At 39.8% G+C, this 26,907-nt stretch overlaps 2 protein-coding genes across 4 annotated transcripts in view; both read left to right on the plus strand.

The window, feature by feature from the left end:
- The window catches only part of LOC105493743 (centromere protein F), a 75,642-nt gene extending 54,793 nt beyond the window's left edge, over nucleotides 1-20,849 (plus strand). For 2 of the 3 annotated variants that reach the window (XM_071080614.1, XM_071080611.1), the window contains one exon: nucleotides 4,357-5,332. In XM_071080614.1, the coding sequence (XP_070936715.1) occupies nucleotides 4,357-4,560 (204 nt within the window). In that variant the 3' untranslated portion in view covers nucleotides 4,561-5,332. Of the gene's footprint in view, nucleotides 1-4,356; nucleotides 5,333-20,796 lie in introns of those variants that run through there. The other variant, XM_071080619.1, reaches the window with a different exon arrangement.
- Nucleotides 12,335-12,770, plus strand: LOC105493524 (large ribosomal subunit protein eL36). Its single transcript, XM_024796491.2, has one exon. It carries the CDS (start codon nucleotides 12,350-12,352, stop codon nucleotides 12,704-12,706), a length of 357 nt encoding a protein of 118 aa, XP_024652259.2. The 5' UTR covers nucleotides 12,335-12,349; the 3' UTR covers nucleotides 12,707-12,770.
- Nucleotides 20,850-26,907: the final 6,058 nt, after the last annotated feature.

Raw genomic sequence — 26,907 nt, forward strand, 5'->3', positions numbered from 1 at the left:
GATGTTATGTAGAGCATAGAGAATATTTGCTTAACAGATCTTTATTCCTGTTACTATGATCCATACCAGCAGCTACCATTTAAGTATGCATAGTATATGCATTTTATTTATCTTTCTCATTTTATTGAAGTCTCACAGTAAGTGGTATTATAAAAGAGTGAAAATCGTGAGACTCATAAAGATTTAACCTCCCAGTGTGAACCCCTGCTTCCTCTTCCTCTCACCTCCACAGTCTTGATCTTTCTACGATACCAGTGTTTGTCAGACTGGGGACTAGGGGAATATTTTTGGAAGTTGCTGGAATAACTTCAAAGAGTTTGAACAGTCTGTGATTTTACCTTGATTGCTCACTTGTCAGAGTTTGATCAAGTATGCGATCTGATAACCTTGAACCAGAAAACAAAGCTTTGAAAGTGTAATAACCCCTATTTGTGTAATGTGATAATTCATAAGTGAGCAAACACGTTCTTAGGATTTGGGATACCAAATGTGAACACATTGGTGGTTACACGTGGGCGATCTCAAGAGTACAATATATTTAGATTTCTTAATCTGAACATCACAACAACAGGTTTGCAAATTTGTTTTTGTTGATGTATAAGAGCTATAAGCATTAAGGAGTTATACTTAGTAATGAATAATATGATTATAATAAATACATTATAATAAAATTTTTATTCAAGTATGAAGAAGAATGATCTGAGATTTTCTTTCACTGAAGTGGACCCATTTGTTACTCTTATTAGAAATATTCTACCATTTTGTGCAATTTTTTCTCCCCTCCCCTACCAAATTCTCTCTCTCACTCACATTTGGATTTAACTTTTGCATGCTGCCAACAACAAAATACTGAAGTATATACTGGAGAATATATATTTAATATACTGAATGTACTGACTTTCCAATGAACATGAGAACAGCTTCTCCTTTAAGCAACTAGTGCCTCTAAACAGTGGAGCTACCAAACTTGTCCAAAGCTATCAGCTACAAGATATCTACTGGATACTGGATACAGGAGGAGTCAGGTTTAGGGTCCTGATATGGGCCATGCCATTTTCTTAGAAGGGCGACTGGGAGCCACCCTTTCCCAAACCTCAGTAAAAAGTAACATCCATTCCTATTTGTCTCACACTTATGGAGGTCAAATGAAGTATTTTTCTGACTCTCTTAGAACAGAAAACCATGACATACAGCTGGTACTCTGTGCCTCCACTCTTTTTAGGTAACTCACTTTATTGTAATCTCTTGTTTAAATATCTGTCTTCTGATTTGCAATCCGAGTTCTGTGAGGTTACTGATTACATCTATAGTTTATGTCTAATGCAGTGTCTGACATTCAACAAATATTCACTGAATGAATGGAACTGTGAATGTCCTGAAGTGATTGTATTAATAGATGTTTATAAAGGCATGCTAGGAAATGGTCTTATGAAATCATCACGAGTCATTTTTTTTCTTTTGTGAAGAACTGAGGGTAAAAGCAGTTTGCATGTGGCGTTCAGACTTACTATCTAGGAAAAAGAGCTTTGCACGCTAGGGGGCCTGCTGTCCTCACTGCTGTTGAATCTGCTGAGTAGGGAGTAGTAACCATGGTTTCCGTAGATTTTGTTTAGTGCATTAACTACATGCAGTAGGCACCAGCAGTTATGAATTGCTAAGCAATGTTGTGCACTTGCAAATGTGGAGGGGGGCCTTTTGAGAGCAGTTGTAAGAGACTTCGTGATTAGATTCAAACTCTTCAAAACCTAGCCCAGTAATTTTTAATTTAATTCAGCCTTCTCTGAGTCCCCTGTAAAATGCTTGCTGCCTCATCTGTTAAGCGTATTTCATCACTTAGTTTTAAAAATCTAGAACAAGGTATTATTTCCCAAAGCGGTTGCTTAGAAACTCAGGGTTGTGAGTTCTCCTTTGAGGTGACTGGCTGGGTGATGAGAGACAGTTTCCTAGGTCGTTTAGCAAGACCTTTAGTGACATCTGACAAGTTCAAAGGGGAAAAAATGGGCAAAATGCACATTAGGTAAGGATCATTCTCTATTATGTCACTGGGATGGATAAGCTCAGGAACCCCTCGTTTGTTGGGAACAAGGGAGACAGCAATCCTAGACCTGATCTCCTGAACTGGGCTTTGCTATCAGTTCCCAGAGGACCGGCCAGTAAGCTGTAGAGCCCATCATGGATGGTGGATGTTAGTTTTGTGGGGGTCTTGCATTTTTTTCCTACTTGTGAGGGTCATTTTCACTGAACTATCTGCATATTTGCCCTCTCCCTATTGCAACTGCAGAATCATTTATAAGACAATTAGAGTATGCATGCATGCACTATTTTTTTCCCTCCTTTGTGTTATTCTAGGAGGATGTACTATCTTTTTTTTTTTTTTTTTGAGACGGAGTCTCGCTTTGTCGCCCAGGCTGGAGTGCAGTGGCCGGATCTCAGCTCACTGCAAGCTCCGCCTCCCGGGTTTACGCCATTCTCCTGCCTCAGCCTCCCGAGTAGCTGGGACTACAGGCGCCCACCACCTCGCCCGGCTAGTTTTTTGTATTTTTAGTAGAGACGGGGTTTCACCATATTAGCCAGGATGGTCTCAATCTCCTGACCTCGTGATCCGCCCGTCTCGGCCTCCCAAAGTGCTGGGATTACAGGCTTGAGCCACCGCGCCCGGCCTACAGGATGTACTATCTTAATAGATTAAATACTTGGTGAATTTGACTTTGTCTGGTTAGAGACCATTCTGAAGTTAACTAACCAACAGGAGAGTCAAATCCACAGTCTAAATTCTGATCACAACTACAGTGTCTTCAGTATCAGAAATTGAGTCTAGAGGGGAGAAGCCAAAAAGAGTGGACATTAGCCATTTGATTGGGATAAAGAGTCTTACAGGCTCAAACTTTCTATTTCCTATGGGGTATCTGTCTCTTTTTCTCTTTTTAAATGGCAAACCTACAGATTTGTTTCTTGTACATCTGGTGGGTTCCAGGGAAACCTTGTCTTTGGAATCACTATTTCTCTTTAAAAAAAAAAAAAAAGTACCAGCAAAACTCTGTTTTATTTTTTTCCTTCAACTTTCCATGGATGGTAATTTTCCATTAAGTCCTGACCTTCCAAGGCTGCGTCTTTTCAGTGTCCTGGACACACTCTGAGGGAGAAGTGAGCTTTCCTGGGATTTGATCTGTTGGCCGGATTTACTATGTTTCATGTAATGAAAAGTATTTAACTGCCTTTTTCAAACCACATGCTTCCTATGGAAAGAATATAAATGGGAAAATAATTTTCATTCCCTTTTCTTCTCGCATCAGAAGGAGATCCCTGGAAGTCAGTTGCTGAGGGAGTGTCTGTCACGTAGTTACTTCTCAGCGTCTGTGCTGGACACAGATCCTTGTGTCCATTATGCAAGAGGCCCTTCTCCTTTCTCTTTGAAAAATCTTCCTATTTGAATCTTCCACTCTTGCCTTTAACTTTGGTTAGGTGAAGCTTTCCTATACTTCATTTTTCTTGCTCTTTTTTCTCTTTTTTGACCCTGTGCCTTTTTTCACTACTATATAAATTTCAATTTTTTTTTTGTTTGTTTTTTTAAATCTTGCTGTGTCCCCCAGGCTGGAGTGCAGTGTCACTGTTGCGGCTCACTGTAGCCTCAAACTCCTGGGCTCAAGTGATCCTCCTGCCTCAGCCTCCTGAGTAGCTGGGATTATAGATGTGAGCCACTGAGCCTGACCCAATTTCAACAAATCTTCACTCACCAGTTACCTCACTCTCTCGTCTACTTAAAGTTTCAAATTTTCTGAGATACCTTTTTCTCTTAAAAGGCAGGATGTTTGAGAGGGGATTTATTCTTCTGGACTTTATTGTTAGATAGCTGTCCTTCTGCTCTAGTCCCAATTCAATATGGAAACAACCAGCCACAAAAGGAGAATGATTAAAATACCCTGAACAGGTCCTCAGTCATTTTAAAATTTTCCACCCTGTGGAGGTAGTATTACTCATTTGGGTTATGCTTGTTTTAAACAACAGGAATGGCTAGTTAGGACAACGGAGGCAGGTTTTTCACTTAGGAATTCACTGGACGTGTACCATGTGGTCAAGCATGTTGTGGGCACCAGAGATACGTAGGTAAATAGGGCATAGTCTTTGCCATTAGAGGTGCCATGGGAAGTCTGATGACTTTAGTTAGAGATTGTCCCTGATATCCTCCTGACTTGTCTGTTGGATGGGGCCTGTTCTCAGGGAAGAGGAAATACTACAATTATATATAACTCCTAGAGAAGAAGAACTTAATTTAAAACTTAGTGACATAGTGCTTTCTTTTTCATGTTGTGGAAGTGTGAGTGTGATTGAACCTCTAACAGAGATGTTTTGTGGCAGGTCAAGGTTGCTCAGCAGAGCCCAGTGGATTCAGACACCATCCTCCGAGAACCCACCACGAAATCTCTCCTGGTCAATAATCTTCCTGAGAGAAGTCCGACTGACAGCCCCAGAGAGGGCCTGAGGGTCAAGCGAGGCCGACTCGCCCCCCACCCCAAAGTTGGACTGGAGCCCAAGGGCAGTGAGAACTGTAAGGTCCAGTGAAGACACTTTGTGTGTCAGTACCCCTGGGAGGCGCCAGTCATTAAATAGATAAGGCTCTGCCTACAGGGACCTTTCTTTAGCCAGGGAGAGCTTTATCAGTGAGGAGAAAACAATTCCTTAGAAGTCTTGAATATATTGTACTATTTAGATCTCCCATGTGTAAGTATTGAAAAAGTTTGGAAGCACTGATCACCTAGTAGCATTGACATTCCTCTACTGTAATGTAAATAGTACAAAGCTATGTGTATAAAGCTTTTTGGTAATATGTTACAATTAAAATGACAAGCACTATATAACAATGTATGTGCATTTTACACTAAAAAAAAATGCAGAACACATTTTATACTTCCAATTAACAGCTCCTAGGAAAATGTAGACTTTTGCTTTATGATATTGTATCTGTAGTATTAGGCATGAAATAGTTTTGGATCAGGAATTTCTCAGAGCTGACTAAAATGAAGGAAAAGCATGTTATGTGTTTTTAAGGAAAACGGGCACACATATACATATAGGAGTGTTTATCTTTCTCTTGCAATCTGTTTTAGACATCTTTGCTTGTGTAACCTGTACATATGTGTGTGTGGGTATGTATTTATTTCCAATTAGGGCTGCAGGGTTCCTAGAGGTGTGCTATACCATGTGTCTGTCATTGTGCTTTTTTCTGTTTTTAGACCAATTTTTTACAGCTCTTTGGTATGCATTCTTGTATCTGGTGATGTATTAACATGTAGCCTTTGTTTTCTAATAAAATAGTCACCTTCGTTTTCTGTAAGACTGATTCCTAAGTGTAAAGGTATTACGAATATTGGTACTATTTCTTGCTAACTACAACAGCCTCTTATATAAGTAAAAATGTTTGAACAAATGATACAGATCTTTAAACAAACGATCCTAGCATATTTAGTTGTATTAAAAGACACAATTTGGAATATAGGTCATAAGGAGTATGTGGGAATATAAGATGTCCAGCCCAGTGCCTCCTACATTCTGTGTCCCCATTAAACCACATCATCAAGGATACAGGTATGTGGTGTTTCCTAGCTTATTGATGATAACAGAGTTTTGAAAGCATGCAGGCATTATGAGCCATGTCAGATCCAAAAACATTTGAACAAGTTCTTACATCCTTGAATCAGGGTAAAAAAGTTTCCCAGGACATGCGCTAGTAAAAGATCATTTGTTCCTGGCTTTCAGTCCAGATTGATGCACAAACCTCGATAAGCACCATCATTTATATTTAAAAGTTGTCCTTTGCAAGGTGGCCTCTGTTGTTGGATAATGCTTCAATAATATTAAGCTACTTAGTATTCATCAGCTGAAAGTGATATCCTGACTTTCCTCTTGTTTCTTCAGTTGCTTGGGGTTGAGGTCTGGTGCAATATCCTCACCATAAATCATCCCAGGGCCACCATGTGCTCAAGGGCGTCATGACCCCGAGCAGACATTGTTGGGATTAAGCCATCAGCTTTATTGGCTGTCTCCAGCGACTGGAAGATTCCACTGAGTAGGCTTTGCCGGGTAGCGTCATGGGTCCTTGAAAGCATCTCTTCGTTTTTTCCTAGGTGTGCCATAGCTGCTGCTCTTGTTACTTGGATACTTGCCTTTTTTTTTTTTTTTTTTGATACGGAGTCTTGCTCTGTCGCTAGGCTGGAGTGCAGTGGCATGATCTCGGCTCACTGCAAACTCCGCCTCCCGGGTTCACGCCATTCTCCTGCCTCAGCCTCCCAGGTAGCTGGGACTACAGGCATGTGCCACCACGCCTGGCTAATTTTTTTGTATTTTTAGTAGAGATGGAGTTTCATCATGCTGGCCAGGCTGGTCTCGACCATTTTTATAATTGTAGAGAATTGTTCAAAATCTTGTAAGTGGACAGCCAAGACATTATTCTTTTCCTCAAGATAACAATACTTGTTCTGCTATGAGCTGAGCTGCATATGGGATGAAAAGTAAACATGCTACTGTTCCAAATTTGAAGTACCTTATAAACCAGTTGAGTCATGAGTGAGATCCCTGCTGACAAATCATATGGGAAAATGAATCAAGTTCCGAGATCTGGGAATCAGATTCTCATCTGTACAATGAGGAGCTTGGTTGAGATGATTCTTTTACCGTAAATGTTGTATAAGAGCTGAAATGGACCTTTGTGTTATTGGGAGTTGCTGGTAGTCTAAGGGGACTGCATCTTCAATAAGAAAGAAATAGAAACCAAACTTTAAATGTAGCATGATTTCTATTTCTTAAGACACTCCTCCCCTCACCCTCTCACTTGCCTTCTTTGAGATTTATTTGTGATTTTTCTCATTTGATCCCAGTTTATTTATTTTGTTGGGACTACTAAATTTTCACAGATTTGTTTGCACCTGGGAAGAAGTCAGGGCACTTCTTCCTGGGGACCCCTAACTCAAGGAGGGGAGACCTCTTCCACCTTCCAACTGGTTTGAGTCTGCAAACGTTTCTAACTTCTTTTAGCATGACTCAACACCAATTGTTATTTTAGAATTTCCAGGTTCTTCCAGAATCCTTCACGCTGTGGGCAGTATGTCATGAAAGAAATTTAAATAGTAAATAAACTGATGAGTTCTTGTAAGCCATAGGTTTATTGCACCACAGTCAGAAGTTGCACTGATCATTAGCATGTTTTTCATATTTCTCTTCTGTAGTTAAGGAGGGGGATACAATTATTTTTGAAGAGGACAGTAAGTACCTAAAATTGTTAACTACTACTTGGTAGTTGAGAGTTATGTGCTCTCCCGCTTCTGTTCATATAAGCTGTCTTCTCTTTGAAGGGGAAGGGGTTGTATGCTAATTCACTGAGGAGAGAAGAGAGCCTTGAGTGCTTCAGAAGAGCCTGGCTGTTCTCATTTGAAAAGTCTGAGGACCTGAAGCTGCCATCCTACCCGCAGGCCCAGCTATGTATCTAATGCTACTACTCACTTTAGCTTTGGCTCAACTACTTAAAATACTGGATGGAAAGTCTCAAATTTTACAAGGTATTTTCATGTGTGCTGAAGCTTTTACCTTTGTGAGGTAAGAGACAGAGGTCAAACTTCTCACTCATAGGCCTGGGGAGATCTTGCCTAATGATAATTGTGTGTCTCCCTGAAACCTTGCAAAATGAAGAGTATCTCATCAAACAAGATAAAATAGGCTTAGAGTATTTGGCCCAGGAAGTAGCAGAGTTGAGTTTCGACCTCAGCTTTGCAAATACAAAGCCCATTCTCTTTCTTGTTTATCCTGCCACTTCTCTGGAAGCAGGCTTTTCCAGGATAATTCTGATAGTATAGATTTTCAGGGGATATTAAGTAGCTTTTCCACTTTCTATGTGCAATGGCAATGAAGATATCTAGGCTGTCTGCATCTGATTTGGGTTACCTTACATTTAATTTCAAAAACGTAAAATGGGACTAGCTATACATTTTAACTGCTAAAAGTTGTCTACTAACTAAAAGTTGTCTACTAACTGAATACATAAGCATTATTTATGTAGAGGTAAATCCTTTCAAAGAGTCTTTTCTGGCAATTCAACAAAGAAACCCCATTAAAAAGTGGGCATGAACAGACACTTCTCAAAAGGAGACATACAGGTGACCAACAAACATGAAAAAATGCTCAACATCACCAATCATCAGAGAAATACAAATCAAAACCACAATAAGACACCATCTCACACCAGTCAGAATGGGTATTATTAAAACATCAAAAATTAACATGCTGACAAGGTTGTGGTGAAAAGGGAATGCCTATACAGTGATGGTGGGAATGCAAATTAATTCAGCCACTCTGGAAAGTGGTTTGGAGATTTCTCAAAGAACTTAAAATAGAACTACCATTCTACCCAGCAATCCCATTACTGGGTATATACCCAAAGGCAGATAAATCATTCTGCCAAAAAGACAAATGCACTCCTATATTCATTACAGCACTATTCACAATAGCAAAGACATGGAATCAACCTAGGTGCCCATCAATAGTGGATTGGATATAGAAAATGTGCTACATATACCCCATGGAATACTATGATGCCATAAATAAAAATTAAATCATGTACTTTGCAGCAACATGGATACAACTGGAGGTCATTATCCTAAGCAAATTAACTCAGGAAACCAAATGCCACAGGTTCTCACTTTTATGTTGGAGCTAAATATTGGGTACACATGGACATAAAGATGGGAACAATAGACACTGAGGACTACTAGATGGGGGAAGGAGAAATGGGGGACCAAGAGCTGAAAAACTATTGGGTGCTATGCTCACTACTTTGATGATGGGATCGGTCATACCCCAAACCTCAGCATTTATGAGATATATCCATGTAACAAACCTGCACATGTACTGCCTGTATCTAAAAAGTGGAAGTTATATATTTAAAGAAGTTTGGTTTGGAAAACCAAATACAAAATAGTTCAAATACAAATGTTTAATATAATGTAGACATTAAAAGTGAAAGGTGTCAAAATGCCTTGGGGTCCCATTTGACCTTGGACAAATTACTTAATTCTCTGTACCTCCCTTCCTTCCTTCCTTCCTTCCTTCCTTCCTTCCTTCCTTCCTTCCTTCCTTCCTTCCTTCCTTCCTTCCTTCCTTCCTTCCTTCCTTCCTTCCTTCCTTCCTTCCTTTCTTTCTTTTTCTTTCTTTCTTTCTTTCTCTCTCTCTTCTTTCTTTCTCTCTTCTTTCTTTCTTTCTCTCTCTCTCTCTTTTCTTTTCTTTTCTTTTCTTTTCTTTTCTTTTCTTTTCTTTTCTTTTCTTTTCTTTCTTGACAGAGTCTTGCTCTGTTGCCCAGGCTGGAGTGCAGTAGTGCAATCTTGGCTCACTGTAACCTCCACCTCCTGGGTTCAAGCGATTCTCCTGCCTCAGCCTCCCTAGTAGCTGGGACTACAGGAGTGCACCACCATGCCAGGCTAATTTTTGTATTTTTAGTAGAGATGGGGTTTCACCATATTGGCCAGGCTGGTCTTGAACTCCTGGCCTCAGTTGATCTGTCTGCCTTGTCCTACCAAACTGCTGGGATTACAGGCATGAGCCACCACGCCTGGCCTCAGTTTCTTTATTGTTAAAATTGGATATAAATAATAATACCTCTTGGAGTTGTCATGATGATTAATTTGTTAATACTTTACACTTATGATTTTACACTCAAAAGGATGTTGGTTATTCTGTACAGAGATAATTACACATAATTTCTCTCAGGTCAAGTTCTGATCTGAAATCTTCACTAATGTCAATACCATAATGCTTATTTTGCAAATGAGTTTAATCACTATAGATTTGCACATATCATTCAATTAATGATCTTGCAAATGAACCGTTCACAGGATTTTAGCTTTTGTTTGCTTGGGTCATTTAAAATATCTGAAGAAAACAATCACTACAATTTTATTTACAAGTGGGTTGTGCTCCTGAAGTGCAAATATAAATTAGTTGTTTGGAACTCAGAATACATTTCCTTGTAGAAACAACATTGTAAGTTGTGCCTAAGTTTAAGCCCAGGAAGCCAAGTTAACTCTTACTATGTTAAAATGACAATTAAGTTTATTTCAACCATACGGAACCTTCATTGATAACATTGTTTCTTTGGAAAAGTGTAGTTTAAGAATGAAGTTGCCATAAACTCAATTTTTTACCCCTCAACTGTCTTCCCGATGTATCCCACTCTTCCCTTTCCATTTTGTGGTACTGGACAGGAATGGTTTAGCAGTCTCAGGATGGAGAAATCGAGATGTAGAGTCCTGTCCACCACATTTCTAGACCAGCAGCTGCTCCCAGTCTGAAAGGGAAAGTGATAGTTTTTACGTTGATTCTAATGCTGCAGGAAATGCCAGTTTTATGTAATGCTGGTGTATTTGTGTGTGTAAATTTAAGTGGTTTGTTAAACTACTTAACATTTTGATGTTTTAGGAAATCACAAGGAAATACACATCGCCAAGCTTCATACACTTTTGTTGACTTGCAAGTTGACTTTCAGCCCCCAAAATTTCCACCAGCCTCCGTCCCCTCAGTTCAAAGATGGTGGCAGATGAGTAAGATTACTATACTTTGTTATTCCTCCTTTTCTAGGATGTCTTGAGGATGACCAGAGAAAAATGTATAAAAATACCCTATTTGCCAAACCAAATGCTTGACATTTCAAATGCTTTATCTCATTTGATATTTAATAATCCTGTCAAGTGGGTCCTAATTTAAGAAGGGACCCAATGAGGTTAAGTTTGTGTCAAAACAAAACTGAGGGCTCTAGTCTTGGACCGCAGCACAAAGTTCTTCATATATGACCGTACACCTTCCCAGTAGAGAGTAAAGGGATTTGATCTAGGAGGAAAACTACCAGCCTGGCAGGTTCTTTTCAGAACCCAATTCTGAGCTCAATAAGGGAAGTTTCCTCCTATTAGGGCTTCGGTCAACTCCACGCCTAAGGAAAATTTGCTTCATTTAACCTTTTGATTTGGCATCCAGGTTCCTAGCAAAAATTACACTATTGTAATAATAAGAAATTTCGCTTCTCCTACTTTTGTTTTCTCCAACACTGCTTTTGCAAGAGTGTGGAAAAATGAGCAGCTTTCTACAGTTACAGACTTTCTAGCGAAACACTGGGATATTTCTGAGTTTTAAATGTGAACAGATCCTCTCGGTGTTGAAATCACAGCTGTGTTATCTAACAGAGCATTTGCTGGCCGGGTGCCCACTCCCTCCTGCTAGACCCTGACTCCTTGGGCAGTTCACATGAGGGTGTTATTTGTCCTGGATACCATCTGTTTGTTGTTTTAACGGTCATCTTCTTGGATTTAGACCAGCAGAGGGTCATGAGGGTGCCCTGTGTTCACCCACAATGCTTTGTTCCCTCTGTGCTATTTATGCACAGCCTACATTGTATGCCTACACAGAAGCATGGCGGTCACTTTCCTTGGAACCATAAACAGGTGGGGAAGGAAAGAAGTGCCAATGCTCTGGTTTGTAAACAGGTGTGGTGAGTGTGGAGACAATTTTCCTTCCAGAAAAGCCAAGACTTGACCATATCCTTGAGCTACATCTTGGCTCTGCCCAACTAGTTTTTTCAGAGGCTGGACATTCAACCTATGAGACCATCAGAGGCTCAATCCATATAGAAACAGCAGATGTTCATGGACTTGCATATAGCCTATTTTAATGGCAGGACAAATAGATGGAGGATACCCATCATTCCTAGAATTTAAAACAAGTTCTTACTGAGATTTACTGCAAATTCTGCCTACCAATCTGTTCATATGAAAACCAGAAGCCCAAGTTACATCCTAAATCTTGTTCCAACATGTGTAGCAAAATTAGATTATTTCCCCCTTGAGATTGTCATAAACTCATTTAAGAAGAGAATATGTTGGTTTGGAAGCATCTCATACTGATTTCCCAAATCTGGTGTAGATTGCAGTCAATGAAGAGATGTTTTTTAAACCAAGTTCAACTATTTTTTAATTGTCCCCAGACAGAAATTTTTTTGTTGCTGTGGCAGAGACAGTGATTGCCTATCCAACGGTCACTTCTGCCTTCTTTCTTGTCAGTAGAACCCCACTACTGGGTTGGGCAGCAGTTTGCTCAGGGAATATGGACCCATTCCCAGGAAAGGATAATTAGCACAAGCCAATTATGGTAATCCCATTGTCTTTTGCCAGTGATTGGTTATGATAACCACCCTACATTGACTAATTTTAGACTAGAAATGAGGCATTTCCAAGACACTGAGGATGCTAGGTCAGAAAGATGAGAAGTAACTGGATCCTTGATAACTTTGCTAAGCTTCTGAACCAACCTTGGACTTGTCATGTCAGAAAATGAAGAACTATTTTCTAAAGCAACTTCCATGGCTCTACGCTACCCTATGGCCGTGGGCCTCAACAAGGGCCACAAGGTGACCAAGAACGTGAGCAAGCCCAGGCACAGCCGCCGCCGCGGGCGTCTGACGAAACACACCAAGTTCGTGCGGGACATGATTCGGGAGGTGTGTGGCTTTGCCCCGTACGAGCGGCGCGCCATGGAGTTACTGAAGGTCTCCAAGGACAAACGGGCCCTCAAGTTTATCAAGAAAAGGGTGGGGACGCACATCCGCGCCAAGAGGAAGCGGGAGGAGATGAGCAACGTATTGGCCGCTATGAGGAAAGCTGCTGCCAAGAAAGACTGAGCCGCCTCCCCCGGCTTCTCCGTGAAATAAAGAACAGCTTGACCGAAAAAAAAAAATAAATAAATAAAAAAAAATAAATAAAGCAACTTCTAGTAGGAAACCCTGTTACTTCACTCACAAACTTCCTGATCCAATTGCAAATCCTGTTTTAAGATTTTTTGTTAGTCAACATCTACTCTCTTTACCTTTTCTTTGGGTTTGGCCTGCTACTGAACAAGAGAGCCCTTGAAAACCTAGTTGCTTAATGATCTTAATTTCTCCAAGTGTTTCCTGAAAAGCAGTTCTACTTAGATTGGTACAAGGCACCTGTCTGAAACCTAATTTTACCCTCTGAAATGGACTGAGTTACACAGGGCAATAGATGAAGACAGTATACAATTTTCCAATGCCTCTTGATTCAAACTTGATTCAAACTAGGCAATTCATTATTCTGCCTATTGTGATTTTCCTGAACATCACATAATTTAAATTATAATCACCAAAAATCCAAAATCAAATGACTTTTGGAGTGTTCATACTTCTATTATAACAATATGGTTTAATTATCTAGGTTTTTCTTATCACTTTGAAGATGAAGAAATTGAGATCTTAACTGGGAAATAGTTTTTTCTACACCCCATACCATGTCCTAAAACCTATATGCCAGCTGCCCAGAATGGTACTTTTTAAGAAATAGAACATATGGCCAGTCAATGTGAATACTTATTTGCACATTTTCTTTTCTAGAAATGATCATTTGTGGCATTGGAAGGAGTACTAAGTTTTGATGACATTAAGAAAATTAGATCTTGAGTTTCCTGCAGGTGGAATAGCTCTCTACTCTACCCTGCCTTCAAGACCAGGGGATATACTAGTCCCTACTAGTAGGGAACCCATGATCAGGTTGCCAGCTCGGAGAGATATATGTGTGCACATGTTAATGGGATAGTCATGAAGACTGACACATAAAGTACAAATGCCCAGTGTTTATAATGGCAGCATCACAGAACCTTTCCTTCCCTCGCCAGGCTTCTCCCCAAACCAAAGCCCATGCTAAAAGCCAGCTTCTTCATGCATCCCAGGGCTTCTTTTTAGTAGTTTTCAAACACAGCAGTGTATGCCTTTTACACAAATTGGGCTTTAAGTTTTTACAACATATCTTTGAATAAAGCCTGTTAGAATTTTAAGACATCCCCTTTTCTTTCTTTCTTTCTTTCTTTCTTTTCTTTCTTTCTTTCTTTCTTTCTTTCTTTCTTTCTTTCTTTCTTTCTTTCTTTCTTTCTTTCTTTCTCCTTCCTTCCTTCCTTCCTTCCTTCCTTCCTTCCTTCCTTCCTTCCTTCTTTCTTTCTTTCTTTCTTTCTTTCTCTTTCTTTCTTTCTTTCTTTCTTTCTTTCTTTCTTTCTTTCTTTCTTTCTTTCTTTCTTTCTTTCTTTCTTTCTTTCTTTCTTTCTTTCTTTCTTTCTTTCTTTCTTTCTTTCTTCCTTCCTTCCTTCCTTCCTTCCTTCCTTCCTTCCTTCCTTCCTTCCTTCCTTCCTTCCTTCCTTCCTTCCTTCCTTCCTTCCTTCCTTCCTTCTTTCTTTCTTTCTTTCTTTCTTTCTTTCTTTCTTTCTTTCTTTCTTTCTTTCTTTCTTTCTTTCGTTTTAGTTCAAGGGTACATGTGCAGGTTTGTTACGCAGGTAAATTGCATGGTGCGGGGATGGGATTTGGTGTACGGATTATTTTGTTACCCAGATAATAAGCATAGGCAGTTTTTTTGATCCTCATTCACTTCCCACCCTCCATCCTCAAGTAAGCCCTGATGTCTGTTGTTCCCTTCTTTGTGTTCATGTGTACTCAATGTTTAGTTCCCACTTATAAGTCAGAACATGTGCTGTTTGGTTTTCTGTTCCTATATTAGTTGGCTTAAACGAATGGCTTCCAGCTCTATCCATGCTGATGCAAAGAACATGATTTAGTTTGTTTTTATGACTGTGTAGTATTCCATGCTGTATATGTACCACATTTTCTTTATCCAGTCCACCATTCATGGGCATGTAAGTTGATTCCATAAGACCTCCTCTTTTCTTCTTCCAGACTCCTTTCCTTTATGCATAAAACTTACTTGAATTAGATTCAACTTATGAAAACCAGGGGAAAATCAGAGGATGAATACTGACCTTTCCATTTGATTGCTTAGTATGCCCTTTAAATAACAGTGGATGGACCCTACCATATTATTTTAGAAATAACTAACCACTTGACAGAAAGATTGGGCTTTGGAGAGAAATTTAACAGTAAAGTATTAAAGGGTTGTACCCCACTGAAGATCAAGTAGAAATACAAATGAAGAGTCTCTGCAGTGTTCATTGGAAAAGCAAAGTATCATTTTGGTCAATATAATAGTAACAGAGAACTCAGAAAATAGAAAAAAATATTGTTATCAACCCACCCCAACTCAAAAAAATTTTATTTTTATCCATAATATCAATAGTGAGAATGGGGTCTTCTAGTGTAACTTTTCACGACACATCCGTAGAGAAAGGTCTTTACCGTATGGTCTTTATTTTATTTTATTTTTTTTCCTGATCAAATTGGATTTATCCCAGAAACACAAGCTTGGCTTATTACAAACCAACAAAACAAAAAAATCTACTGAGACAATTCACCTAATAAATGATAAAAGAAACCCCATATGATCATCTTAGCAGGTACCAAGAAAGGATTTGGTAAGTTTCAATGCTCACTTGTGGTAAAAACTTCTAGCAAACTAGGAATAGAAAGGAAATTTATTAACCTTATAAAGAAATCAGAACTCTATAATAATCACAAAGTACATCAAAAGCATTTTTTAAAAAATCAGATATAGGGGTTGAAAAAAAAGCCTTTATAAATCACAGTTGATAGAATTATTTACATAGAAAATCCAAAAGAATTTACCTTCAAATTACTAGTATAAGTAAGGGCTTGGCAATGTTGGTGGATATATCAATATATAAAAACTAACTTCCAGGCTGGGTGTGGTGGCTCACGCCTGTAATCTCAGCACTTTGGGAGGCCGAGGCGGGCGGATCACTTGAGGTCAGGAGTTTGAGACCAGCCTGACCAACATGGTGAAACCCCATCTCTACTAAAAATACAAAAATTAGCCGGGCATGGTGGCGCACGCCTGTAATCCCAGCTACTTGGGAGGCTGAGGCAGGAGAATCTCTCGAACCTGGGAGGCAGAGGTTGTAGTGAGCTGAGATCGCACCACTGCACTCTAGCCTGGGCAACAGAGCGAGACTCCATCTTAAAAAACAAACAAACAAACAAACAAAAACTAAACGAACTTTAGGATCTTTACCACATGGTCTGTTGAGATAGCTGTTTACCAGGGTTTCCTCTGAGCTTTGCTTATTGTTACCTTTTTAATGTCTGGAAAAGATGAACATTTTAAAGAAGTCTCTGCCTTCCGGTTTTCTGTATTAAATTCCCACTTTAACTGGTTTCTAGTCTCCAAAATAAAATAAAACTGATTCAGGTAAACAAGCCAGGATTTCTTTTTTCTTTCTTAAAGATTTGGTCTGCTTTGATACCATATCCATTTCACAAGTAATTGATAATCAATGAATGGTGGTGATAATCTTCGAATGGTCATAATCTATGAATGATAATCTATGAATGGTGATGGGTGAGGAAGAGCTGAGAGATGATCAATGAGGAAAGAAATAAAACACAAAACAAGGCGGGAAGGAGGAGCACTAAGCAGATGGGAAGAGGAGGCACCGTGTGGGTAAGAAAGGAAAGCAAGGTTGGGGTGAGATATGCCTGTCCCAAATAAAGAAGCATTTGGTCTGTTCCAGTTTCAGCTCAAGAACTGGAAGTTTGATTGTCTTGCGGAGAACTGCTAATTGCAGACTGGGAAGGGAAGACGTTGGACCTCAATCTAACAGCTGTTTCCTGTTAAGGCCCTTATTTTACTACTACGGACACATGGAGGCCACTGCATCATTCTCCTTGGATTTCTTTCTACTCTCACCTATTTTCTGGGCACAGAAAAAAACCCCTCAGCTTATTTAAAGAGGTTAGCTTTGAACTGAAAATCAGATTAATTCAACCCAAATTCTAACCTAATAGTTTTATCTTCTGCCACCACATTTTTGACCAGCGATGTTCTCCAGTATTGCCTTGGACCTTGTTTGGATTCTTCTACCCTAGTACTACTTAATTTTCTAAAAGAAGTTTCTCTATTACGCTCTTCATTCTATCTTTATTCTATTCAATTTTCCATAGGCTAGGAAACAACTAGGAGGAAAGTCAAAAGATGCAGATAATCCCTAAAGGACCAAGAAAAATGACCTGTAGTCACCTTAAAATGGAAAGTATTATTTCTCTCTTTAACCTTCAAAGTCTTCCTCATCTAATTTTCCTATTTCCATATCCCTTCTCTGCTACTTTTCTGGGCAGAATTCTTCTGAATTACCTTTGATTTCACTCTTCTATCTCCACAACCTGCTTTACAAATACATTATTCCTTATTTAAATGTTCAAAGAGATATTTTGTATTAAAGCTTGTGTAAGTAACTGCTAGTTGTTCCCAACAGTCATTCTTCCTCCTCCTCCCTTCCCCTCCCTCCTCCTCTCCTCCTCCTCCCTCCTCCTTCCCCCTCCTCCCTCCTCCCCCTCCCTCCTCCTCTTCCCTCCTCCTCCATTCCCTCCTTCCCCTCCCTCCCCCTCCCCCTCCCCCTCCCTCCCCTCCCTCTTCCTCCTTTCCTCCTCCTCCTCCTCCTCCTCCTCCTCCTCCTCCTCCTTCTTCTTCTTCTTCTTCTTCTTCTTCTTCTTCTTCTTCTTCTTCTTCTTCTTCTTCTTCTTCTTCTTCTTCTTCCTCCTTCATCAGCAGAACTCCACGTTTTGTCTGAGCATATTACTGCCTTTATTAAAAATTTTTCTCAGTTTCCTTTGCAAATAGGTAAGCTCATGTGATTGAGTTCTGACCAATAATATATAAGCAAAATTGTTTTTGGGGACTCCTGGGAAATCTTAAAGAGAGGGGACATGGTTTTCTTCTGTTTGTCATCCATTGTGCTTCTAATATATGGATATGGTGACTGCAACTCCAACTTAGGCCAGGAGAAAGAGAGCTACACTCTGTATGTGGGAGAACAGAGAAATGGAAGGAGGGTGGATCCCAGGTGGCTTTGTGGAGCCCTGGACCTCCTAACTATGGACTAAATTTCTTGTTTGAAGATTATTTTGTTTTCTTTTCAGAAGCCAAAACTAATCCTCACTAATACAAAGATTCATAATTCCTTAAGTGATGCTGAAAACTAAAATCTTCATGTGATTGCAGCAGTTACCTATGAGATCTACTCCATAGGAGTCAAACATTCATTAGAAAATAAAGCTAGAGGCAGGGAAGCCAAATTTCATATAAAAGTTGGACTCTAGAACATGTTAACTTTCTGTGTACCCCGTTTTCCCTTCTCTGAGAAACTCCTCTCAGTTTATTCTCTGCAGGCTGGAGGGCTACAGTCATCCAGGAACTGGCTCTTATGTCAACAGGGTGGTGGCTCAGCTATGAAGGCCATCCAAATGTGACATTTGGATGCTGGTTCTCTGCTGCTGTCCTGCTCCCTTTTATTTTCTCTTTCCCTTGGCCTGGACCTATGACTCATCTGTTCCTGACCAGGCTGACTTATTTGTTGTTGAACCCAAGTATGGCTTTGACTTTCTACCAAACAAAGCAAACTAACTAAAAACAAAACTTCTTCACATACATATTCATTGTAGGCAAATTAAAAATATTTTTTAAAATGTGTGAATAAAATAATTCACCCGTTATTTCAACATTTTGTCATGACTCAAACACCTGTTTAATCTCTTTATTCTATATATTGATATTTTAAATATGAATTCTCCTTTTAATTTTTTATCATGCAAGTAATTAGTATTTAAAAGGGAAAATTTGGGAAATATAGAAAAATAAACACAAAAAATGATCTCATCATTTATCATTAAGAGATGGCCTCATTTTCCCTCCACTCTTCACCCTCCTCCTCCAGTTGACTAAATGGCCCTTCCGTCCACTCTGTGTCTTAACCTAGGAATCTTGAAGACATCACTGGTTGCTTTTCTGCCTTATATCCCATATATAAGCAATCACTAAAGATTGTTGATTCTATTCTCTAAAAATCTCTTTATTCCACTTACTTCTTTTCATGACCATTGACACCACCCTATTCCAAGCCACCTGAATTGTTCACCACACCAGCTTTTTAATGGGTCTGCCTGTATCCCGTGGCTTGCTGTCGTCTTGCGTGCCCTCTCTCCCCCACCTAACCAACTCCATCCATTGTTTTTTTTTTTTTTTTTTTTTTTTTTTTTGAGACAGAGTCTCACTGTGTAACCCAGTCTGGAGTGACATGATGCAATCTCAGCTCCCTGCAATCTCTGCCTCCCGGGTTCAAGTGATTCTCCTGCCTCAGCCTCCCGAGTGGCTGGGATTACAGGCATGCATCACCATTCCCAGTATTTTTAGTAGAGACTGGGTTTCACTATGTTGCCCAGGCTGGTCTCGAACTCCTGATCTCAGGTGATCCACCTGCCTCAGCCTCCCAAAGTGCTGAGATTATAGGTGTCAGCCACCATGCCCAGCCTCTCTTCTTCTCCTTCTCCTTCTTCTTCTTCTTTCTCGTCTTTTCTGGCACAATACTGGCTTATACTTAGTCCAAGACCAATGCACACCTGGTGGCAGTTACTTAAGTTTCAGACATGCTACCTACATTCAGTCTATAAAACATGGCAAGCATACTATTTGCATTACTCATTCTCTATTTACTATGCATTGGCTTAAATTTGTATTGCTTATCCTGTCATGTCCATTGTCGCTAAATAGAACATTCTCTAAAATTTTTTGTAGATTTGGTAATCCCTAGCACAATGCCCTGCATGGAGAAAGCTTTAATAAATAGTTATTGATCACTCTAGAGCTGAACAATTAATTTTGAAAAACTGAACCATAATTGCTGAAAGTCTGGATATAGATTTTTTTTCCAATTGGAATAATCAAGAATGTAATTGTGGTCTTTTAGATTTTTATAAAAAGAAGAAAACTCCAGAGTTACATAGATTTTATTTTTAAAGCAGCAGTAACCATGATCACCTCTCAAAACACTATATTTTACTTAAACCTTAGAACAAACATTTACTCTAACCTAATTAGATGGTTTATACTTCCCTAATCTACTCATTTCTATTCCTGTGTTCAAACTATTTCTAACATTCCTTGGACTCTTCCTGATTCCAAGTCCTACCTAATCCCCTAACACCCAATGTAAGTCTTGCTTTTTTGGTATAGCCTTCTCCAACCTCCTCCTTGTTTATCACTTCCTCCTGGGATGATACGGTGGCCTCCCATTTGGTTTTCAGTTTAAGCACGACAGTGTAACAGATGCTGTATTTCTCTGTATATTTCTACCTCCTCATCATTTCTTTGGGGACAGTAGAGTGTCCTACATGTTTTTATACTCCCAGTTCAAATGTAGGGACCAGTCTATAAATATTTACTGATGATTATTACCTGGATGACAGTTGCCTTCTGTCTTTTACCTGGACACAAGAAGCATGAGAAATTGACAAAGATGTACTGACTTCCCAGCCTTAGCCCTTCTAGATTCCTAGCTTAAGACACAGAGTGGACGGAAAGGCCATTTAGTCAACTGGAGGAGGAGGGTGACGAGTGGAGGGAAAATGAGGCCATCTCTTAGTGATAAATGATGAGATCACTTAGCCCTTACAGGGTTTGTTTTTGTTAAAGCCAGACTAAATACACCTTAAACAACCACATCTTTTTCCATAGCTACTTCAATTGATGGATTGGGCGAACATCTCACAGAAAATGCTCATGTGATTAATCTTGTCCCAGAAGCCACAGAGCTATTCTCATTATCTCTTGGATAGAGAGAAACTTTCCTTCCACTTGTTGCACTTTCCTTCCACTTGTTGCACAAGCACTTTCCTTCCACTTGTTGCACAAGCACTTTCCTTCCACTTGTTGGTTAGCCGTTGTTTACTTGCCATTTACTTATTTACAAATAAATAAACCACTTGTTTACTTGCCATTCAGAACAACTAATTCTCACCTTTTCTTTCAGATAAGTTCAAATGGTATATAGTTCAAGGATCTAATCATGGAAAGGTCATGAAATTGATGCCCGGTGAGTTGCATGTATTTCATCTTTTCCCTTTTAATAAGATTACCTTAAATGACTTTGCAAGTACAATAGGACCTAAGATATCCATTCCTCATAAATGTTGGATTTGTGAAAATGTGTGATATACTCTAGACAGATTACCATCTGTCTTTGCGTTATTTGGGAAGAACATGTTTTCCAAATGAATTAAAAATGATAAATAAGATCAAGAGGAATGCTTATCACCTTAACTTTTAAAGTTTATTTTTTTTTAAGATTCCATCTTTGCTTTAATTTTTTCCCCTAAGCTAGGCATGGTGGCTAGTGCCTGTAATCGAGGACTCTGGGAGGCCAAGATGGGAGAATTGCTTGAGGCCAGAACTTCGAGACCATCCTGGGAAACATAGTGAGACCCCTACCTCTAAAAAAATTTAACTGGGCCTGGTGGTTCGCACCTGTAGTCTCAGCTACTCAGGAGGCTGAGGTGGGAAGATTGCTTGAGCCCAGGAGTTCCAGGCTGCACTGAGCTTTGAGATTGTGCCACTTGCATTCCAGTTGGCAGACAGAATGAGACCCTGTCTTAAAAAAAAAAAAAGGTTTCCTCTTTCATCTATGGTAGTTTATAAAAATCTATTTTCTCTGCTTCAGACCTACCCTTCTATCCTTGCTTTGTGAAAGAAACCATGTCTCTGTTTTGTGAACTGGCTCTTGGCTTTCTCAGTAATAAGCACTCAAGAGACTGCAAAGTTAGAAGAAGGAACTAGCTCCTTCTTTTTTGCTGCCGGTCAGCATCACCCTCAGCCTCTCTTCTTCACTCTGGCAGTGGCAGTCTATTTCAGCAGCAGCATCTGGATTTAGTTTACAATTTTCCCAACAATCACCAGCCTCATTGTACTCCCTTAAAGAACTAGCAACAATGAGGTCCTTCTTCCAATTTTTTGCTTTTTTATTTTTTTTACCCCGAGACGGAGTCTAGCTTTGTCACCCAGGCTGGAGTATAGTGGCATGATCTCGGCTCACTGCAACCTCTGTCTCCCAGGTTCAAATGATTCTCCTGCCTCAGCCTCCTGAGTAGCTGTGATTACAGGCATGTGCCATTATGCCCAGCTAATTTTTTGTATTTTTAGTAGAGATGGGGTTTCATCATGTTGGCCAGGCCGGTCTCGAGCTCCTGACCTCAAGTAATCTGCCCGCCTCTGCCTCCCAAAGTGTTGGGATTACAGGCATGAGGCATAGCACCCGGCCTAGTTTTTGCTTTTTAATAATTTTTACCCCTTCCCTTTGTTCCTTTGGACTTAAGAGTGTGGTAGCTGCTTAGTGTGGTTGCAAGTTTGGGAATCCTCTGTGGGCTTTTTTTTTTTTTTTCATTTTCCATTCTTCAATATTCAGTTAACAATTTTTTTTTTTTTTTTGAGACCGAGTCTCGCTCTGTCGCCCAGGTTGAAGTGCAGTGGCGCGATCTCGGCTCACTGCAAGCTCTGCCTCCCAGGTTCACGCCATTCTCCTGCCTCAGCCTCCCGAGTAGCTGGGACTACAGGCGCCCGCTGCTACGCCCGGCTAATGTTTTATATTTTTAGTAGAGACGGGGTTTCACTGTGTTAGCCAAGATGGTCTTGATCTCCTGACCTTGTGATCCGCCCTCCTTGGCCTCCCATAGTGCTGGGATTACAGGCGTGAGCCACCGCACCCTGCCAACAATTTTTTATATTAAATTCACTTTGTTTAAATAACTGGTAGCATTTCTGTCTCTTGACTGGACTGTGACTGATATAGAACATACAGGTTGTCTTATGTATTTCAAGGTTTATATATATATTAATATATATTTTTCTTTCTCTCATATATATGAGTATATGAGACAGAGTCCCACTCTGTCACTCAGGCTGGAGTGCAGTGGTATAATCACAGCTCATTGCAGCCTCGACCTCCCAGGCTCAAGTGATCCTCCCACTTCAGCCTACCAAGTAGCTAGGACTATAGACACATACCACTATGCCCAACTATTTTCATTTTATTTAATTTTTTTAGAGACAGAGTCTCCCTATGTTGCCCAGGCTGGCTTTGAACCCCTGGGCTCAAGGGATCCTCCTGCCTAGGCCTCCCAAAGTGCTGAGATTACAGGTGTTAGTCACTGTACCTGGCCTAAAAATATTTTAAATAAATCCTTTAATCCGTATATTTCACCTTTTCAAATTTCCACCAAATATATCTGAATTAGTGCCACGTTGTAGAAATCATTATTTCCCTCTCTATAATCATCTACTTAACGGGCTTGATGCTAATACTGTACTTCAAGACTTAAAAATAATCCAAAAATTTCCATTTCCAGCAAGTAAAAATTGCTATTGTTCTGTGTTGTCCTGTACCCCACACCCTAGAGAGAGGGGATGATTTGGAACAGTAATATCCAAGTCAGCCCCACTCTTGTGACATATCCAAATCACAGGAGGGAGTAGCACAGGCCACTGAGATTCATCATCTCCAGGAAGCGGATGACCCTGGGTCTTTCTTAGTCCTGCCAGTGGGAAGAGTAGCCCCAGGGAGAGCAATAGAATTGACTTAAATATTCCTTTCAACGTGGCTCAGCATGAGTGTGAATGGATTTCAAGGAGAGAAGCTTTGGCTTGAAGTTGGCTATTTTGAGGTCAGAAGAAAATTTCTCCCTTGAGAAATCTGAGCTCTGTCCTCAGAGGTGGTATTTGTGGCTCTTACACATATGATAGCTACTTTTGCTCCTCTATCAGATTTTCCCCCCCATTGTGGGCTGGTAAGTATGAATTCATTCATAGTAAGTTTGATAGAATTTACTAAGTGAGCACACAGCTGAGTTACAGAAAGGAGAAAATGCAACGTTTATTAAGTGTCTTCTATGTGATACAAGAGCTGGGGGCTTTCTTGACAGTAATTCTGCGATGTAATAGTTTGATCTCTATTTTGCAGATGATGGAACTGAAGCTCTTTGAGTTAATTAACTGAAAGTCATCCCTCTAGTCAAGGATAGACATGTTCCTTAATATGGGCCTGTGCTTCCTTAAATCCTGCATTCTGCCCACTATGTCATACTTGTGCATGTTGACAGGGAAAATAATTGGCTTTAACAATTTGTGGAGGTTCTTCTCGTCAGAAAATTATTTGGAATACTGAAGAAAAGAAAAAACATGGGCATTGTCTTAGAGATCCACAATCAATGGTCCACCCATTTTTCTAGATAAATTTCACTTTTCTGAAAGAGTTTTAGACTTACAGAAAAATTGAGAAGTTAGAACAGAGAATTCCTACATACCCTACCCCACAGTCATATTTGCCTATTGTTAACATCTTATATTAGTATGACACATTTGTTAAAGTTAACGAGCCACTATTGATACATTTTTATTAACTAAAATCCATAGTTTACCCAGATTTCCTTGGATTTTTACCTAATGTCCCTTTTCTGCTCCAGCATCCCATCCAGGACACTATGTTACATTTAGTCATGACGTCTCCTTAGGCTCCTCTTGGCAGTGACAGTTTCTCAGACTTTCCTTGTTTTTGATGACTTCGACAGTTTGACAGTTTTGAGGAGTGCTGGTCAGGTATTTTGTAGGATGTCTCTTTATTGAAATTTACCTGACTTTTTTTTCATGATTAGAATGGGTTTATAGATTTCTGGGAAGAGGATCACAGAGGTAAAGTGACATTTTCATCACATAGTACCAAGGGCACATACTATCAACATGACTTGTGACTGTTGATACTGACATTGATCACCTAGCTAAGGTAGTGCTTGTTAGGTTTCTCCATTGTAAAGCTGCTTCCCCGGCCCCTTTCCGTAGCTTACTCTTTGGAAGGAAGTCAGTATGTGCAGCCCACACTTAAGGAGTGGGGAATTTTGTTCTTGCTTCTCGAGGGTAGGGTATCTAAATAAATCACTTGAAATTCTTCTGCATGGGAGACTTTTCTCTTCTCTCCCATTTATTAATGTATCCAATTATTTGTTTATATTATTGTGGAACAATGGGTATTTCTTTCATCCTTTAGATTTTAATCCAGTACCATTTTATTTTTTGCTTACATGATTCCAGCTTTGGACACTGGGAGCCCTCTCAGTTGGTTCCTGTGTCCCTTTAACAAGCCCTTTATCAATGTTTTTTTTTTTCTTTGAGCATTTCCTTATTTTCCAGAACTTGTTTCTTGTTCCAGGCTCATCTTGTATATTTTCTGTGCCTCTTATGTAATTCTACAGTTTCATATATATATATATATATATATATATAGAACAGCAGAAAAAAAGAATTTGTGCTTTAGGAAAAGCATCATGACATGGAATCTCCTCACCCAATAGTTCTACTTTTAGAAACAGTTTAGTAAGTCAACTGCTCTTTAGGAGTTTCAGAGATGGAAAGAGTGATAGACTTTTAACTGCGCAGCGTCTCACTGAGAACACTGAGTTTTTTCTTTGCCTATGGACACATTTTTTAATACTCACAAGAAGAACACAACATCGGCTTGCAGCTCTTTTGATTTCCTCTGAGGGTTCCCCCCTCTCTTCTTCATTGGCTGAAGGAGCACAGATGAATGTGAATGCTTATTAAATAATCACTTGTTACAAATAGCTGATTAGGATTTGGGCTATGCCAACAATTGTTGCTTGCCAGGCTCTTGGCAGAGTTCTGATCACGTTAGGTTTTGGGTAATCAATTTATTCTAATACAAACCATATTGGATGGTGGAGTTTTTATGCCTTTTTATTTCCTTTAAACAGCCTTTGGAAGCAAATGCTTATTATTTTGAAATGCAGCCAAATTCTGGCCACCACAGGAGTCCACTGTTAAGATGAAGCTCCTAACACATTAGATATCTTCTTGGCTTAGGCAGAAACACTTAAAAAATTGGCCAGAAAACTGATGTTTTTGATTTTCCTTCCTATCTTCAGATTATTGGAGTTTCATTGGAAAACTGATAGTAGCCTTTCATTTGATGGAACTCTGTCTATAATTATACCTCCCTCTTCCTGCTTTATTTTGCCTACAGTTTAGGTAAACAAAAGATACCCAAGAATTCACTATTCAAATACAGTAAAAAGTAGCAACCATGGGGTAGGAAAAAGTACAGAAAAAGGGAGGAGATGAGGGGGGGGTGGTTTCTGGGAAGATGTCAAATAAAAATTGACAACCAGCAATGCAGTGAATTAGAAGGGCGATTGTCCTGAGACGCTGAGCGTAGAAGTTGTTTAGGGCCCTCCAGGGGATGGGGGTCTATAACAAAACCATGTTCTAAAGGTCACTTAAGGATAATGTCAACAAGACAAATATTTTGAGATTTATGGGGTAGTAGAAGAACGACAGGACTTCAGATAAGCACCTATGGATAAGGGTCAGAAGCATCTAAGGTTTGAGCAAAGGTGACAAACTTAAATACCTGCAGGGAGTAGAGGTGACCTACCTGCAGAGATACTATTGATAACATCTAACAGCCAGTGAGGCACCAACACTTCCCAATCAGAAACAGGGCCAATAGGTTCCCTGTGCCACTAGAATTTCTTCTTTATCTGCTGAATGTTAGGGGAGTCTGGAGGGTGCTCAGAGGTTGGGTCTGGAACAGCTGGCAAAGCAGAGTTACAGTTGGAGAGATACATTTAGGTAAACAAAAGATACTCAAGAAATCAGTATTCAAATACAGTAAAAAGTGGCAACTGCTAACACGTTTCCTAAAGCATTAGGTGCAATGTGAAATGCCACATCCAGTAAGGGAAGGACGCTGCTTGACAAAAAGCAGAACCAGATTGACTTAGGAAAAGGAACTGGGGAAAAAGACAAAACAGAGAAGCGTAAATGGACTTTTAATTATAATTTTTAAAAGGAAAGGCTTCCCTCTTCTAAACTTCTAAGAGGCTGTGAACAGTGGTGAGTTCTGAAGCAGCCCTGTGCAGGCCACACCATAGAGATCGGTGTGTTTCACAGGTGGAAGAGAACAATGCCTTGGATTCCATTCAAGTTACTTTTTCCTCAGTTTATTGCCAAACCTGTGCTAAGTCAAGCAGAGAAGACACGTGGTAAGGTTAGATGAGTGGATGCCATTCTTCAGTGTCTC

This window comes from Macaca nemestrina, chromosome 1 (assembly GCF_043159975.1).
Source record: "Macaca nemestrina isolate mMacNem1 chromosome 1, mMacNem.hap1, whole genome shotgun sequence".
NCBI lineage: Eukaryota > Metazoa > Chordata > Mammalia > Primates > Cercopithecidae > Macaca > Macaca nemestrina.

Excerpts from the sequence above, each read along its gene's own strand:
- LOC105493524 (XM_024796491.2), top strand. The coding sequence starts at position 12,350 with ATGTCAGAAAATGAAGAACTATTTTCTAAAGCAACTTCCATGGCTCTA.